At 33.8% G+C, this 19,690-nt stretch overlaps 1 protein-coding gene across 1 annotated transcript; it reads left to right on the forward strand.

Annotated features, from left to right (window-relative positions):
- Positions 1-9,444: 9,444 nt before the first annotated feature.
- LOC113505270 lies at positions 9,445-11,496 on the forward strand. The gene is made up of 5 exons (XM_026887888.1): positions 9,445-9,763; positions 10,004-10,173; positions 10,245-10,576; positions 10,661-11,147; positions 11,224-11,496. Exons 1-5 carry the CDS (start codon positions 9,628-9,630, stop codon positions 11,494-11,496), a joined length of 1,398 nt encoding a protein of 465 aa, XP_026743689.1. The 5' UTR covers positions 9,445-9,627.
- The last annotated feature ends 8,194 nt before the right edge of the window (positions 11,497-19,690 follow it).

Raw genomic sequence — 19,690 nt, forward strand, 5'->3', positions numbered from 1 at the left:
AAGTTTTTATGTTATTACGTGGAACTTTGAGTCAGGTATTCTAGTACTTAGATTGTTACTTTTGAGCACAGCTGGCTATAGCGAGTAAAAAATATCAAGGCATGATTGAGGAAAAGTTGCGTGTGTCGGGTTTGTGATAGAATAAAATATTGAGTAAGTTCCTTAATACCTATATCTGCCACATAATTGAATAGTAATAACACAACTGTGATCACGAATATAGTTAATTGTAGAAAAGTGAAAAATATACATTATTTTTTTAAGGACACTTATAAATTAGATTAGATTCTCATATGCCATTATGCAAGAAATATCATACAAGTTGCGATGATACCACTTCTGAGCCTTTTGCAACTCACCCGATATTCATCGCAACGTCTAAATATTCCATAAAACAGTTAGACTGAACAAAAAAATCTCACATCATCTTACCACTTTACGTGACCAACAGGAACAACATTCAGACGAAAAATCTCCATACTCATTTACCAACACATCACGTTTTGAACTCACAAACATAACAAATGACAATAACTGGAGCAAAGCCATAATCGAGTTTATCTGTCATTATAATTTTAAAGGCATCCACGTCGTGATTTATTTGACGCAGATCTTCGTTCATAAGATCACAATCTCCAAGAGAATTCCAATTACGATGGTAGCGTGCGTGAGTCGAATAAATATGGACGCCTATTTCTGTTCGTCTTGGTCTTCTATCAACGTTATAGGTCGCCTATAGCGTTATGACGTATACAGCCGCAGGATAGTATGACGTGGATTTTATTTAAAACAAATTGAAGTTTTTGTAATGGTAAGACTTGCGTACTGACTACTAGAGTCACTATTTATTGTATAATCTTTAAATGTGAAGAAGGGACACCAAAAAATTTGATGTTCACATAGACATTTTTGATATCCTGTTATCGCTATACGCTGTGTTCCAGCATTATCTTCTAGGTCGTGTCTCGTCCTTTAAGCAGTAGTCTCATGTTAATGCGATTGTTAAGCTTTGTTTTTTATTAAAATCTTAACATTCTCACAAAGCCGTCTATTCTCAATCTAAGCGAAGCCACGATTATTAGTACTAGGCAAAAAAGTACTTATATTTTATTTCTAACACGCGTATTACAGATAAACTACACTCAAATACAGAAACAAATGAACGTGCTCATCACAAAAACATTTTTCCTGGTTTGGAATCAAAGTCGATGCATAGGTACTATAGATACAAATGGACTTCACTACTCACTTTGATACACCTACAAGCAACGTCAGCATAACTGTAACAACTTCGCGGTAGCCGGTACGGTACGCTAAAGGCAACATATGGCGTTTACAGAAAAAAAACCACATCCTACCCATTATGATATAGAGGAGATTCTCACAATTGGCATTAGTCATATAAATTCGCTCGAATATTGTCTAAACCAGACGATCGGATGACGGCCCGATAAGATAGCTTTGAATAGTCTTGTTAGAGGCTGTCTTTGAATTCTTTGAAGATAAACTAGACTGGGTCTGTTTGAAGTGTTCTGTGGTCTTAATCGATTGGTACAAAGCTAATCTAGATATGTTTTAGCTAGAAATTGTCGTCTTTGATAGTTAATTTTAATCTGTTTTTAAGTGATTTTAATGTGATCTGTTTTCAAATATGCTGATTACATCAAACCAACAAATAACTTTAGCACTGAATGTGACGTTTAACAGACAATTTAGTAATTTGAGAAAGCATTTTTGTTTTCAAATTTTGAGTCCTTTTCCCAACCGTCTTATTCGGCAGGTATTTTTTTCATGACACATGGCCGCCAGCCAAGTCTTATGAAAAAAATAATCCTGTTGAATATCGATTTATTAATTGCTTAAATAATTATAGCTCCAAGGAAAAAGAAATAAAAGCTTTAAAATACATTTAGTTACTAACATGTCAAAAAATACAGTTCTTTGTAACATTGTCTCGTCATTTTGATCTCAAGTACTAAGACACTGAACAACAGCCTTATTTCATTAAGCGACCATCAATTCTTATCACAGTTCGCGACCGATTTCTCGAACATCCACTATTCGATATTCCGTACATTCCTCGATGAGGGCCTACTAAATCTGACTTTCCGTATTTATTATGAGAACGTGCCGTTTATAATATTGTTCGGCTTTTAGAGTTGCTCGAGTCTAGACGTTTTCAGGTCACTACGTTTCTGTGAGCCTCCGTGCATTTTTGTGAGTCATTATATTTATCCTAGGTATTTTAAATCTGAATGTGAGCAGCCGAAGATAGATTTCGATGGGGTGCTTTTGGGGAGGCCTATGTCCAGCAGTGAATGTGAAATATGAGCTGATGATGATGATAAATAAATAAATAAAAATAGTTTATTTCTGTAACTTTCTTTTTACAATAATTATGCTGTGGCTGGAACTGTAAGGCTGAGTTTTCTGTCTCAGCATTTGTTTATTTCTAGTTAAAATCACTTTATATATTGTAATTTGGCAGATGACTTAAATTTGCATACACCTCTGCATATTGCCTATTCCATTCAAATAGTTATTTTTCTTATCTGCTTATTTAAGGCCGGTATTAATAAACCGATATCAACATAAAAACATTTTAGACGATCAATAAACTTTTATATCTATTGTTTGCAACAAAAACTATTATCTACAATATAACTCAACGTCATTACGGCCTAAAGTTCTTGAACCTGCTTAGTGAAAATAATAATTTTGGAAAATTATATATACAACTGTGATTATAGTAAAATTGGTGTGTATTTAAATTCGAAAAAGATGCATACTCCATTGGCTTACTTAAAAAGCGGTAAACAATCTTGATGTGTCTATTTGTTTAATAAAACCCAGTTTAAAAAACAAATTTGACTGAAAACAAAATGCATAATGACAAAAATAAATCAGTCTTTTAGTTATTGAACTGAAGTCTAATATCCTTACTCTTAATATAGACAAGACCAAGTACATTTGTTTCAGCATTAGGCATATGCAACAGATTAGTAACACTCTAAATATTATACCGCACATATGTGTCTCTGAACAAAATTGTAAATGTGATCCTCTGGAACAGGTGGAAACAATTAAATATCTTGGTGTTACAATTGATAGCAACCTTAACTTCAAAGAGCACATAAAAGCACTATGTGGTAGAGTTAGAAAACTAATCTACATTTTCAAAAATCTTAGACATATCACGGAACCTAAGTTGCTGAAACGAATTTATTATGCTCTTTGTCAGTCACTTATAATGTACTGCATTTCCTCATGGGGTGGAGCAGCAAAAACCACAATGAAGTCCATTGAAGTCGCCCAACGTGCTATATTGAAAGTTTGTCTGTTCAAGAGTTTTTATTTTCCTACTGTATTACTTTACCAGTTGTGTGAAGTTCTATCTGTGAGGCAGTTGTTTTTACTAAACATCGTCCTATTACAACATAGCAAATTAACTTTTAACCCAAAATTTATGCAAAAACGTAGAAATTATATGATATGCAATAGATTCTCCCACACTGCCACAACCTTCAGCACTAGGTTTTCCAACTTCATAGGCCCTTATATCTATAATAAATTAAACAAAATACTAAATATTTATCCACTCACAAAGGCTCAATGCAAGAAGAAAATATACCAATATCTACAGAAACTCAACTATGACGAAACTGAGCTACTCTTATATATTCCACTTTAATCATTACATAAAACATCGACAATGTTCTGAACAAAACACACACTCACTTATCCTACATACACACAGCTAACACACACACACACACACACACACACACACACACACACACATACCTTTAGTAAATATAATATTGTTTAAATTAGTTTAAAAACTAGACTTGCAAAAATGTTATACCTTTTATTTGTATAATTCTAACTGATGGCTATTAAAATTATAATAATACTTGAGGGGTTTTTGGCACTGATAACCGAAATACAGGCTCTGCCTAGTTCGGTTACAGTTGTCTAATTCATTTGTATTTACAAATATAGCCTAAGATATATCTGTAACTGTGTATACACTTATTGGAAATAAATAAATTTTATTATTATTCTGGAAAGATATTCTTTTCTCAGCCTTTGGCTGGTTTAAAACCACATTTACGGGTCGAGACCAAGTAAATGCAGCGTGTGGTGTAAAACATGACAGGGATGTGTCTACGTTACTAGGTATTTAACTATCGTCTAGTGACAAGAACTTCCGCACGATGCGGCACGTATTTAGAATGGCAGCTTTTTGCAGAGTGATGTAAATAGATTTCTTTAGATCTATAATTTTTAAACTACTGTGAAGATGGTTTGGGATGACACCAGTGCTTGAAAGGACTATGGGAACGACAAAGACCTTTTCTTGTCTCCATATTCGGGCGACCTCTTCCTTGAGCTCTGCGTACTTACTAATCTTTTCAGCTATTGTCTTCTGTAGATTGTGAGTGTTGGGGACGGCTATATCTATGAGGTAAGTGGTTTTATTTACTTTATCCTGTAAAGTTATATCCGGTCTATTGTAGTGAATGGTTCTATCAGTAAGTATTGCTCTATCATAGTAAAGCTTATGTGTATTATTTTCCAGAACTATTTGGGGCGTGTATTTATAATAAGGTAAGTTATTACTATTTATAAGTTTATGTTTAAGTGCAAGCTGCTGGTGTATGATATTGACTTATTATTATTATTATTATTTAACGGGCCTGTTGGTCTAGTGGTTAGTGACCCTGACTGCTATACCGGAGGTCGTGGGTTCGATTCCCACCCAGAACAAATGTTTGTGTGATGAGCACGATGATTTGTTCTGTGTCTAGGTGTAATTTATCTATAATATGTATGTATTTAGAAATATATAAGTAAGTTTATCAGTTGTCTGGTTACCATAACACAAGCTCTGCTTAGCTTGGGATCAGATAACCGTGTGTGAGCTGTCCCAGGATATTTTATTATTATTATTATATTATTTAATTTGTGTTTTCATAAAAAGACACACCAAGATTTAGTTTGTCTGTAATAAGATTGTTTTTCTTTTTTAAATACGCATACTTCATTTATTTTAGTACTTTATTAAAATAAATGAAGTATACGTATTTTTGCCTACAATATCATTGCCTTCAGTTTAAAAATCGCCCTCTCATAAATTCCCTATTCAAAGCCCCATCATAAAATCCAGCCAGTAATAAATTATACAACGGAATTAAGAGAAAACAAAGGTATTCACTTTCGTAGTGAAAAATAAGTTCGTAAAATATTAATGAGAAGATACTGAGTAATTGGACCAGTCAGAAACAATGGCGGTGCTTCAAAAGCCTTGCTTGCTCAGACTTGGAAATAAAAACCGGTTAAGTGGGGGTGAGACTAGCGAGATAGAAAGTTCCGTAGGCAAAAAAAGAACCATTTTAAACCATTTATTTTGTTACACATAAATCAAATCTTACTTAAAAATGTAACAGAAATAAAAATACAAAAATTGGTTAAAAATACGTTAAAACACACACAGCAGTAGAAATGAATACCTTCAAAACAAAAATCTGTTAAGTGTGAGTACATAGGCTTTAAATAATGAATATGCAAAAAATAGCCACCCATCAAATTTTTGAGAATACGAACAGTTGTTTAACCTCGATATTTATTTTTATTATTTGTTGTCATAGTGGCAACAGAAATAACTTATCTGTGGTCACATGTCACTCTAAAACAGTTCCTGAAATACAGCCTGGTGCCAGCAGGACAGATAGAAGAAACACGGTTCAGTTTTTTTGGGTAGGCAACCCTAAAAACAATCCTATGAAGTTAAAGCCGAAAGCCATGTAAAAAGCCGAAGTTGCGGCTTGAAACTTTTGATCCTGAAAATGTATAATCAGTTGAAAAAATAAAGAATAGTTGAGGCTTACTGTAAGCTAGTAGCTTATTGCTGAATAACTTTGTCTGGCTTTGTGTATTTTCAGCCTTTTTTGCTAAGCTGCTATGTAATATTCTAGGTTGAAACTTTATGGAAGAAAAGTTAGGTTTTATTCGAGGCCTTTTTGTGCGATCTTTAAATTATTAGTTTTGCATACATTTTATGTTACAATTTTTTTTTAGTGTTCCGTACCTAAAAGGAATAAACGGAAATCTATTTATATATGAGTCCAATGTCTTTTTGTCGGTCACTGTCACCAGGCTCATGTCAAATGATTCGTGATAGCTGGACAGTTTGAATTTTCAGACATAATTTTGCCGGAATAATAACAAAAAAAAATTGTAATGAATTATTATATTTTTAATAATAGTACGTAAATAAGTAGGAATAGTAAGAGTGAGAGAATAAGGGTAGGACATTTTCAACATGAATACCGATTGTTATAAAAATGAATGAAAATCTACCCGATCGATGATAACGCAATGAACGTAAACCATGAACTGTTTTCGGCGGGTGAAGCCTTCTGCAGCCGATAAATTGGGCTAAGGATCCCATAATAAATTGGCAAGTCACCGTTTTCCAATAATGCTCAATTGTGTATTAAAGTCAAACGCCATAGCCTTCCGATAAATTATAACCATCTATCAGATATTTGATCAAAGTATTTTAAGGCATTCTTCCGGGTGTTTTATTGCGTAAGTAATTTTTCAAAGAAAATTGTGCAATTATTGTTATACGTGATGAGGTTATTATTATTACGTATCTATTTTCATTCACGGGTTAACTTTATGCGAAGAGACCCGGTCCTTTTTAAAGGCGTGAACGGGGACACAGGTCCAACGTGCAGAGGCCTTCTTTGATCTACAAAGTGATGGGGTATCTACTAGGGATCATTCACCTCTGCTCTATGGGAGAACAGACATGAAGAATCCAAAGTAGATGCAGAACTATTGCAAGTATGTGTGTAAAATCAATTTGACTATTATAATATATATGAGACATTGTTACGTGGACCAGTTCCTTAGATTATCCGGTAAACTATGGCACCTGCCTCTCTACACATGGTGCTGTAAATAAATTGGCAGGCGGTGACTCGCCACTCACTAGATGGGCCCCCTATGATACTGTCACGATTGACAGCAGGTGGGCAACACCAGTGCGAGTGGCTAGGGGTGTAGAGAGGTGCGACACCGATTTCACCATCGCGGGTCACAGACCCGGAGCGGGTTTCCTCGTTATTACGCCATTAGACACTTCCACCCCCGAGCATATAGCTCTAGCTACCCCTCTCTAGCCAACCAGTTAAGGCAAGAAAGAGCTGGGAGTCCCCGTAAAGAGTGACCCCCTGGGGCATTCATTATTATTATTATTATTTTGAAATTTGGTAATCTATAAATATTATATTGGTAACGAGAGTGTAAATGTAAATTAGATTCTCTCTCCGGAAATAATTTATTGTTAAAAAAAACATCACTCACCAAACTTTTAAACAGTTAATCTTACAAGAAACCCTCCTAAAAATATACTACAAATTATCATCATCCTAAAAAAAATCATCGTGGATTGACGTAACATAATATTTGCCTCGTGTTAGCCCTTACTTATACCACATCGTTCGTAAAGCTATTAATATTGTATCAAATCTGCTTACTTGCTCCGATAAGTCTTGCCTCAATATAACTACATCTATACAAGCACACCAATAAGCAGATTACACGTGCATGGAGACCCAAGGCCTGTAGCCTTATTACGTATTAATACACTTATTACACGACAAGTAATGTTCCGATAACAATACAAACTAGTTCTATCAAAGGAACAAAGGTTGCCAACCATACCACAATGTTTGGGATACCGCAGTAACTATACGGTGCGAATTTGAACCTTATGCTCTTCACATAAGAGGGTTGAACTTGTGAAGAATATGTGAGGTCGAATGTGCTTTGATTTCATTAGTATTTATTAGGCTGGAATAAGATTAGTTTCTGGTTGGGTATTGGTTGATTTGGAAGTTACTTTGTAGCAAAGATTAACTCCTATAAAAGAGTGGTCAGTTTATTATTTTTCAGCGGATGTGTTTGGTTGGTGCAAAAAATTACATAAAGTCTCATATTACTTGACATATTAATATTACCATTAATGAAGGATTCATTAAAAAGGGGGCTAGGCTGCATCTCATAAATTGTTGTATTTCTGTTGCCGCTTTTAACAGCCTTCAGCATCGATAGTACAGTTTTATTTTTTTTCACCCACAACAAGTATATGAAAGGATGTAAGTACAAAAAAAATTGTATTTTGTATCCAACAAATATCTTAGTGTGGAAGCTACGGTGTCACCAGTCAAGTACAAATCCTTCTTGCACTTAACCAGTTTTCTTCGTTTTAGTGAGACAATAAGTTTTTCACCACACTGACTTAATAAAAAGTCGCAAAAATACCACAAAATCCTGACGAAGAAGTTAATTATGTACTTCTTTACTTACGGAATCTTCCGAAACAAACAAGTTTAACTTAATTAATTTACTTTTTTGCCCTATATTCAATTTATTAGAACAATTAAGAAACTCAATTTCTTAGCTAATTATACATAGTTGAGTCAAGTTAATTTTCCCCGTGTCATACAATCATGATTACCAAGCAAAAGTGTCCACAAACAGTGAATACTAGGGTGACCTACATTTTGGTTGTAATGCGGATAATTCAAAACTTTCCCAAATAAGGTTTTCTTTTCAAGTTAAGAATACGTACAAAATAGATAAACAGTAAGCGTAAGGATTCATCTTTTTGGTGTGACATAAAATTGATACAAATGATAAGTGTACCGAAAATATTTTCGGAACAGTAGCAAATAAAACAGCACTGCTAGACTTTATTACTTCCAAACCTTATTCTTTTTTAAGTCTTTGTTTTTTTTTATTGAAGCTACCTAGGCTCATGACAAGCATTCGTGGATCATACACATGCTTGTACAACGCGTATCCAACCCGCGACTCGTTGCACTCATAGTAGGTATGGCGCGGGAACTCCAACGCGGCTATCCTTGCAGAATATTGTCCGATCTTTCACAAAACCATGGCCACACTATGTATTACTTGAATAGTAAGAAAGTTTTAATGAATGTACTTAACGAGTTTGTTCTTTGAAATACTTGCGGTCTCTTATTAAATATATATTGTCTTTCTAGGGAAATTGTTCTTTTGGAAGTAATTAAAAGTATCAGCTGTTTGCATACACTGGGGCAAATGAATATATAATTAATCTTTCCAAAACGAGTTCGGGATACATATTTTTTTATTAAGGTGTGTCAATTTTTATTCATACTATGTCGCTTACGGGCCGGCAAATTGAAAATGCTCCCACGAGAATAAAAAATCGGGATGAAAATGATTCCTTGTGTTAATATCAATTGGTTATAAGCTATGTATACGAAGTTTCGTTTTAATCCGTGTAGTGATTTTTGCGTAAAAGAGCTTCAAACATCCATTACCAACTATCACGTTTATAATATTATGTTTTTCTTTAGTGTAAAATCCTACTTCCTACAGCTTGGCAAAAAAGTCTTGAAACGGTACTAAAATATTTGATCACTGGCAACACTCTTTTTATCAAATGTCAATCATGTCAAGTTAGTACTTGTTGTGTCATAACATAAATCCTCGTGATCGTTTTCATGTTGTTTTATGCGTAATTGCGTTATTTTGGTGATTAAGTGACAAATAGTGTGCAAAATGAATAGGTCTGTCATCCGTAGCTCCGCCAGAGAGATTATTTATAAAGTTTATAAGAGATGTTTAGCAGAATCCGAAGCCGGACAGTATTTATCCGATCTCAACGATGTTTATAAAAGAACTGCCGAAATGACTGGTAAATATGTTTTAATTTAAGTTATCAGATATCATTTGTGTTTTTTAGCTTGCGAAATGTAGAATAAACCTTGCAAATAATAATTGTTTACATTATAATAAATGTCTTCGAATTTGAGGTTATGTTATTGACAATGCGTCTGTAGAGTAGCGCGCTGGAACAAGATTGATACGTTTATGATGATATCATACAAAATATAGACGGTATAAACCCTTATATAAACTTCGACTTTTTTTTTAGGTAAATCTGTCAGTACTATAAGACGAATCGCATTGGAAGGACAACGAAATAAAGGTGTCTTTTCCACACCAGGAAAGCATAGAGCGGGACGGCCTAGAAAAGACTTGGACGACTTTGATTTGTGTGCGATCAGACAAAAAATTCAATTCTTTTACACTGTGAAAAAGATCGTAAGTTTTTTTAAAGCAATTTCGTTTTTTTTAGTTCATAGCAAGTTCCCTGAGACTTTTTGTCTTTTTAGGCGCCAACTCTACGAAACCTGTTACCTGTGGTTAGAGAAGACCTCCAATTTAGCGGAAGCCGTGAACACTTACGAAAAGTTTTAATAAAACTGGGCTTTAAGTACAGAAAATGCCAATCCGACAGACAAGCTCTGATGGAAAAGCCAAATATTGCAGCAAAGCGTGAGGCTTATCTGGAAAAGATTATCGAAAATAGAAATTTACCAGATGACATGAGAAAGGATATTATTTATCTAGACGAGAGCTATGTCCATACATCCTACAAATTAAAGAAATGCTGGCAATCCATTGACATACATGGAATAAAAGAAAATGTGTCCAAAGGCAAGAGGTGACTAGATGTTTAATCTTAAAGCTTTACAACTAGTATTCTTCATACCATGATTTTGATTAATATATATTGTTTTCTTTTTAGGTATATAATTATACATGCAGGGAGTGAAAATGGATTCGTACCAAATGCTCTTTTAATATTTAGTGGGAAAAATAAAAATGAAGACTACCACTCCGAAATGAATAAAAATAATTTCACAAAATGGGTTACAGAAAAATTAATACCAAATGTTCCTAAACCTTCTATTATAGTAATGGATAACGCCCCCTACCATTCAGTAGTTCGCAATAAAGCTCCCACTTCTGCATCAAAAGTCAGTGAAATAAAGCTGTGGTTGTCAGAGAACAATATACCATTTTCTGATACAACAAGAAAGCCAAATCTGTTGATGCTTGTCAAACAACACAAACCGGAGCCCATCTATGAAATAGATGATCTTTTAAATAAACATGGTCACACAGTTGTAAGGCTCCCACCTTACCATTGTGACCTTAACCCAATTGAACTAGTGTGGGGCATTGCAAAACAAAAAATTGCATCGCGCAATGTCGGATCTGTTGACATCAAGGTATTTTTTACAGCAATTAAAAAAATGTTAAAAAATGATTTATAGTATTTAATGTCATTTATTTTTATTTCAATAGGCAGTAGCTGAACAAGCGTTTCAGAGTATATCTACTAATGACTGGAGAAATTCATGCCAACACGTCATGAAAATAGAGAGAGAATATTACGAACGGGGGCGAACTCTGTATGACGATATTGAAAGAATTATCATAAACCTTCAAGATGAAAGCAGCAGTACTGAATCAAGTGAAGATAGCCAGCAGACTGATGATGAAGACTCGCCCCAAAATTCTGATGAAGACTGTTCTGGCGTGGAGTATTTAGATGAAAGCATTTTTGATTCTGATTAACATAAAATAAGCAATTGAATTAATAAAACTTTTACACATTACATTCAGTTAATTTTATTGATGAAAACATGAAAAATGCCTACGTTTTTAATTGATTATCATTACTCCCATGCTAAGATTTTCTCCTGTATCGTTGATGCAGTTACAGACATAATATGTAGATCCACCCAGAACGCAACAAACACTTGTCGATCACACATATATTATAGTCTCACTACATAATATATATACAGAAGATATTCTAATGAACACTATATTTCATAAAACATCTTCATATATTTTAATTTTCAATAATTAAATTAATGTATCAAAACCGTTATCGTCGTACTATATAGGGTGGCAACATGCACGATAGTGGCGCCGCTATTATTTTCACGACTTTTTTGCCAAGCTGTACTATAGAAGTGCGCTAAACAAGAACATATCAAATGCTGATCGGACCTAAGACACTGAGTATTCCGTACAAGTTGAACCCTAAAAATGTCTATAATGGTTTCACAGTTCACGTTATGTTTTTCGGAACCACTTAAAGATTTTGATGCTTTTGGGGCTTTGTCATCCTTATTTTCCAATTTTATGACACTAGCCAAACTGAGTACTTAAAATTAAAATTTTACTCTACGTCGCTATTTCCCTTTATTCGGGGTACTAGTTTCATATCACAATGCAAACAAATATCTCCGGTTAGAAAATTTATCATCCATTGAACTAAAACTTTATTTAAATGAATGATTGGCTTCACTGCTCTTGTTAGTCCAAGTTTGATTTATTACTCATATAAATCAATGCATCTGTTTGTTTGTAAAAGAATCGCGGTAACCATGGCAACGTTGAGTTTTTACCGTAAGTTTTATTTAGTTCTTTCTATGCTAGTGTCATTCATCATTCATTGCTTTGTTTCTTTTTAAATCCCAAGATCGAAAATGTTGGTTATCAGGAACTGTAATTTGAAATTATCATTCTTTTAAATCAAAAGCTTCAAAATTATTTTTCGTAAAATCGTACAGTTTATTATACTTTTTTGGTTGAAGTTAAATGCTGAAGGTTACTACCAGGCGGAGGTAGTGGCATGACTACAAAATAAAGTTTGAAAGTATGAATAGTTATTTAATTTGTTAATTACGAAAGGGGTTTTTATGCATACACCTCCTTTACGCAAGCATCTTCCTTAAAAACTATTCACCCAATGAAATTCTATTCACTCTTTTTTACGGTACTTAAATAAAGATCAAGCTTAATTAGTGGTTTTGATAGTAACTAGCGTTAGACTGATTCATTATAAAATGATGTAACGGTTTACTCACGCGTATTTATTGGGGTAGCCCGACTAGTTTCAGACTGCTCATGATTAAGGACTCCGGTTGGGTCCGAAACTAGTCGGATTACCCCGATAAATAAGCGTGAGTAAACTGTTACATCATTTAATTTGTGGTTGTTGAGGTTATAAATGGACAGTACTATCTTACTAATGTTGCAGCACTGACTCACACTTGACCGGTTACTTATCTTCCTTTTTTCATCATCCATGAACAAAAACATAGCAGGTGAAAAATAATAACAACAATCCGCTTTAAAAACAACAGTTAATACTAATACAAATACATTGGTAATAAATTTAAATGTAATTCAGCGTAAATTTAGAACGACTACTGGTGTTTGCAGTTACGCCCAATTGCAGTTTGAATGTAATTACTTGTTGAATGACATTTAAGTGCTAAACCGACGCGGGTTACGTCTAAATAACGAGCAGGTTCCCATCTGTAAACCTCATCGTAATCATGTTTGTGTGAATATGAATTACCAATCAATGAACTATTTGATTTAGGAATGGTTGATAAATGGATTTATTGACTGGTTTGTTGGGAAAGTGTATTGACTCCTATGATGGAGGTTGTGTGTTCGATTCCTATCAAGAACAAATTTCAATGTCTGCCGAACATGATCATTATTGTTTTGTGGCTGGATGTAATTTATGTACAGGGTGTATAAATTCAAAAATATCAGTATGTTTATCACTATTTAGTATTTTTTAAGGCTAGGTGAGTTACAGTTGTAGCATATTTTGTTCCGTGGATGGGATCAAATTTGGAGAGCTTTTTGCCATCCAAAAGATTATTTTATATTTAGCCTCTTCGTACGAAACCCTGGAAGTCGAGCTCTAAATTTAACGGTTTTTAATTTAAAATAAAAAAGAATAACAAAAATTTAATAAACTAGAAAAGCTAGCACGACCTAAAGCCTATTAAGGGTAATAAACCGGAAACAAACAACAAAAAATACTCATAAAAACGTCAGCATTCTCGTCACGGAAGTTAAAAACTCTGGAAAATAGGTTATTGTGGTATCGCTGTAATATTTCATAAATATTCATGTCTTGTCGTCGAGAAGAGATTAAAGTTGCACTTACATAGTGCTTCAGAACTGCAAGCACGCTAGCTGGTTTCATCACATAAAATTATAAAAGCATGTTCATTGCCTCTACCATGAACTTACACGACAAAATCGTACCTAGTGTGTAAGCAAGACGGCGCTCTTCGCAACGAGTATTTGTTATCTCGCTTGTTCAACGGCAATATTCTTGGTGGCGTGTTTCATAGTACAGGCACAGGTAAGGTTATAAAATGATCTTTTATTCGCATTTTATGATCGTGGATAGGGTGTTTTTTATTTTCAAGCGATCTTAAAAAACAATTTAATTTTTTATGTATTTTGACTTGACATTTTTTTTTGTTTTCATATTTACGATGTTAATACATTAGAGAATTTAATTTTGATTTGGATTAACACTTCAGGTATTGTTATTATCTAATATCAATAATTGTGCTATTTCATGAACATAGTTGATTAAGGTCAATGTTGTTTTCAAAGATTAATTATGTTTTTTTATTCGATCAATCACAAGTCTTGTTCCAGTAGTTTCAACTTGAAATTTAAAACAAAAGCTTATTTTTGTGACAAAAGCATTTTTATCATTCTATACCAAGAACAATGGCTAATAAAGAGCTCAACCCCCTGCCGCAGGTGGTCTGAAAGACCAAGCTAGATTTATTTCCTCAAGCGAGGATATGCTGCGAAGTTAAGCAATGATCTCAATAAGCTTGTGCCAATTGGGAAATAAAATGGCATGCCAGACCCCCTGGCATTCTGCCAGTGTTATGCCAAGCGTAAAATGTGGAAAATCGACACTTGCTTGATATTTCGTTCCGTGATTTATTATTTTTGTTTTGTGGCACATTGTTAATTTGTTGTGACATGTTAGTGGCTGTCGGATTTGTATGATTGAATGATTGGTTTATGCAATGTTGTGCTGTTTTACTTGACGATTTTGCAGCTTTATTTGTTTAAAAATACATTTAAATGACAGAATCGTTAACGAATATTTTTGTAAGTACTTTTATTTTATTTTATTGCGTCTGAGTCACAGGTTGCTACAATCGGCATTAAATATTATTTTTTTAACAACAAAACATAAAACTGTGTTCGAATAAATGTTAAATAATAGAAATCTTGAAAATTTGTTCATCCTTTCGTCCGGTCCGGTTAAGGTAAAAAAAAACCGATGGATTGCGAAACACCTATGTTGGCTATAAATAAGACATAAGTTCATATTTTGGTCACAAATAAATATGACAAAAAACGTAAAGCATCAAAATACATGCAAACACAACAGTATCAGAAAAAGGTGTGCATACAAAAACACAAAGTTAATTTTATTATCGTAGTTAATTTACTAACTAACAATTAAATATTTTATTGGTAAATGACATTAGCAATTAACAAAGCTACAAAACAGTTACATTAAATATGCTTCATACAACAGACATTAATATTTTAAATGTATAATAAAACCGCATTACAATTCCATGTTGCCGTGAATTAAATATCACAATTATTTATTCGACAAATTGAAACATTAAAACAATATAATATGCTCTTTATGGTTATTATAAATGAAGTTAAAACAACTGAATTTGTTATAAAGGAAACTGGTGGTAACACAATTAACTATAAGAGTGATGTTTCGAATAATGGTAAACGGGGTGAATTTGGGTGATTAACAAAACAAAATAATGAAGATTGAAAAAACTGTGAAAATTCTGAAGCTGTTCATAAAATAAGTGTGTTTAAGTATTTTACGTAGGCAATAGGCAAAAATGCATGCAACCCCCTAAAAAATCTCAATTTTTTATTCACCCCTTGAAACTCTATTCGCCCCGTTCTACGGTACTCTAGAAACGAAGTCATTTTTGTGCATTTTGAGGGCCTACTGACACGTCCTATATTAAGATGACTGCGTTGGTAGAAGAAAGACGCTGCTTTACGACAAGAAGCCCACTGTTGCGCTCCCACACCTTATTTTATAATTATTTTTTACTAAAACTAAGACTTCCGTTAAAGGCACCGACGAACTCGCAGACAGGCAGACAGTCACTTATTCCTTCGGATGGATCAACTTAAATTGTTTTGATTTGCTTGCTTATCTGTATATCCAAGCTTGCAAAATAAAAATCAAAAGTCATTTATTTAAATTAGGCTACAAAGTAGCACTTTTTGAAGGCCAGTTTACATTGGACAGCACCCAGTTTTGTCCACTGGAGACAAACAATCAGCGAAGATTTAGTAATCGATATTAGTTTTTAACCTTCAGAACTGAGCCTCTAAAAATATGCTATATACACTACACATCCCTATAGTTAAAACCATAGCTATATAATAGTATAATTGGCTCGCGTCACTTAACAAGTTTGCTGCAGTGTGTCATAGGTTTGTTTGCAAGTCGGGCGCCGCGTAATGAAACACAGGCAGCACGGTTCGCCTGTGATGCGTTGCTGACGGCTCCAACGAAACTTAAGCTGAAATCGCTTTGTAATTTTATAGCTAAATGCAATCTAAAATGGTTATTGTGCTGTAAATAATGAGGTTGATTTTGGTATAATTCTGCTTATGGGTGTACAAAGAGAATGTTTTTGAATCCCACAACAGAATTAATCAAATATTGATACGATAACAGTTCAGGATCCACTATAGTTTTCCTTTTTTTTTCAAAGCAAATTTACTAAAGAGACACAAGTTTAAGTACGTAAAGTCTGGGAATTAAAAAAAATCAGATGAAAATTACGCTTAATTAAGAAAGGGCTGGCGATTATGATGTTAAAGTTATATTATATCAAAATTATTAAGCTTTTTCTTCAAAAACGTGTGTGAATACTCTGATATTTTGCAGACAATCATTTTCTAACCAAAAATATTGGTTATTTCTTTCCATTATCGAGATTTACAGAAACAATAAATGTTGTTTTTGATATTATTTGTTTTTTTTTTCGTAATAAATCTCTGGAGTCTCCACGCTTGACTAGTTTAGAAACCAATTGACCTTTCATATGAGAGACACAAGTAATAACTAGACGAATAGATAAACATACTTGATACAATACTAATAAATAATACATTTCTCAATATCAGAAATTTTGCTATTGTTTTCGATATTTGGTAGCAATTGACAACAACGGATTTGAAAATGGTAATGTCCTAGCGAAAATACTGAAAAAAAAAATGACACAACCTTTGTCATACAGCCTTTATGAGACGAATATAAATAATTATTTATTCGAAAATAGTTTAATTACGCGTATTTACCGAGTAGTTTTGAACCTAACTGGAGATTTTTAGATAAAACTACTAAAATTGCGTCATAACTGCATATCATCATATAATATGAATTCTTTAATATTATACGCTCCATGTAACCTTTCCTTCCTTACCTTACCTGCCTCAAAACCCCAGTAAAGTGCTAAAAATACGAACATTTCCATTAAACAGTGTTATGTTTTATAAACATGCACCGGGTTACATTTGGTTTGAAATATGACGTCATTTCCGCAAGCCGCACGCCCCCTATTTCCTGTAACAAGTGCAGACGGTTGACGTTTCGTTGGTTTGAATGAAAACTGTCTGTTGCAGTATTTTGGTTGGAGACAAGTGTTAAAGTATAGTTAAATCATATGGTGGGTTTAACTTTTCAACTCAGTTCAAAATCACGGTCCACTGCGAAACAAAAACGCAATTGTGTCAAAAAGTAGAGACTTTAAATATACCAAGCGGATAGTTCAAAAAATATCCAGCATCAATTTGGTTTCAAAATCTAATAAAAGCAAATAAAATCTGTACAAAATCGTTTCAGAAAATACATTAATGCAAGTTGTTTATCCTCAACCTGTATTAATTGTTAAAGCGGTAACAAAAATATAAAATCAATGGAAAATTAACTGTTTAGCTAGCACGGTCCTTGACATACAGCCTGATATTAGACGGATGGACAGCGGTGCATCAGTAAGTGTTTCATTTACACAAAATCAAATCTTGATCTGTAAATGAAAATTTTGTAATACCTATATCTAAGTCTAATTAACTAAACATTATTAATTTAAATCATAGAATACAAACGCTCCATTGATATTTTGCTCTTCCAACTGCATCTCATTTTCGACGACAACACGTTTCATATCTCGCGACACTCGGCAACTCTCGGCTACACTCGGCAATACTCGTCTGGCACGCCGCCAGACATGTCGGGTTACAACTATATCTGACGTGTTCACACCCTTATATATTAGTATACATGAATAGTATGATAGTTTGTTTGAAATTTTAAGTTTAATCTATTGTTGAAATAATTAGCTTTATAGATACAATTTGTTTAAATTTGTATTCAGTTGCAGTCAACCTACAGTTCGAAATCACAGTCAGTTGCAAATGTCAGTCCCATCATGAGGCATGATATAAAAGGCAATGTGGAGACAAAGGAAATAAACTTCATCGTGGAACGCACGATCTTCAGTTATCAGAGACTGAGGAAGGGCAAATAAACATGTAGGTTGTATATTTTATAAGCATTCTTAAAAGAAGTAAAACAAAAAAGAAATAATTTGCTCAATCCTACACATTAAAGCACTCTAATAACTCAGAACACACTCGTACAAAAAACGTTTTAACTAAAGTCTATAAAAGTACCTGGGTAAGTAACAAACAGAATTATCTATCAAGCCAAGTTAATGGCATCCAGTATTTATACTGGGATCTGTCGAAAAATACTCTCGCTGTGGTGAATGTGAGACAGCGCTCTACATGGCGTAGCACATCGTTTCACTTCCACGGTAATACCAGCCGGAATTTTATAGTTCATAGTTAGCGCGCAGACTCGTATTCCAAAGATTTACGATAATACCATCTACGAAATAAGGCCATGAAAATACCTAGTATAAACAGGTAGCCGTTAAATATTCAATTGCCTAATTACATGGAAGTTTCCAGAAAGATTTATAACCTGTTTTATTGCTCAAAGTTGAAGGATTCTAATGTTGTTTGTTGAAATACTTGGGCAGGTTTTTGTGTTAATTAATAAGGAGTGGCATTTGAGAGGTCAAGATGGAAAATACAGGTAAAATGTTTTGGATGAAACGAATTATTCTAAATAGAACAATTCATATTTTGCTAAAACCTTTCTGATAACCGCAAACCGATAAAATAGTTAAAAAAATATTTTGTAATGAGTCTCGTTGGAAGATTAACTGTTATGGTTTAACGTCTACGTTAAGGTCCCATCGGGACCAATGATTCTACTTTCCAAAGCACAGGGGTGTGAGCTCCTTTTTTTGTACTCTACCAAACCTAACCTTCTAGCTTGACCCGAAAACCATTAAACAGCGTTAAAGATCATAACTGTTTTTCAAACATGTTTTAATGTCAGTGTCAATAAAATTCATAAAAAATTACTACAATGAAAGAGATAAAAAGTTCATATTCAAATATACAAGATAAGTTAGCGACCACGGTTTACAGCTAACTCCAGTTAAGCTCACTTTGTTGTATTTTAAATCTGGGATCAACTGGGATCGATACTGCAATATTATGGTTGCTGCGAACTTGGCTAAGTTCCCGACTCCAACTAACTTTGATTTCCTGTTTGTCTGTTCTTGCTTAGAACGTGTTATTTTGAGACGGTGTACGTATTATGTAATGTTGTGTACTATTTACAATTATGTGTGATGGTCATCTTTTTATTACAGAGGCTGTAGAACAGGTACTTTGGATTTTTTTTTTAATTATGAAAATACATTGAGACAGTTGTAATTTTTATAAGACACCGTTCTCCATACAAATTATGCAGCATTGATATAATCGGAGCGTTGGGGGA

This window comes from Trichoplusia ni, chromosome 25, assembly GCF_003590095.1.
Source record: "Trichoplusia ni isolate ovarian cell line Hi5 chromosome 25, tn1, whole genome shotgun sequence".
Classification (NCBI taxonomy): domain Eukaryota; kingdom Metazoa; phylum Arthropoda; class Insecta; order Lepidoptera; family Noctuidae; genus Trichoplusia; species Trichoplusia ni.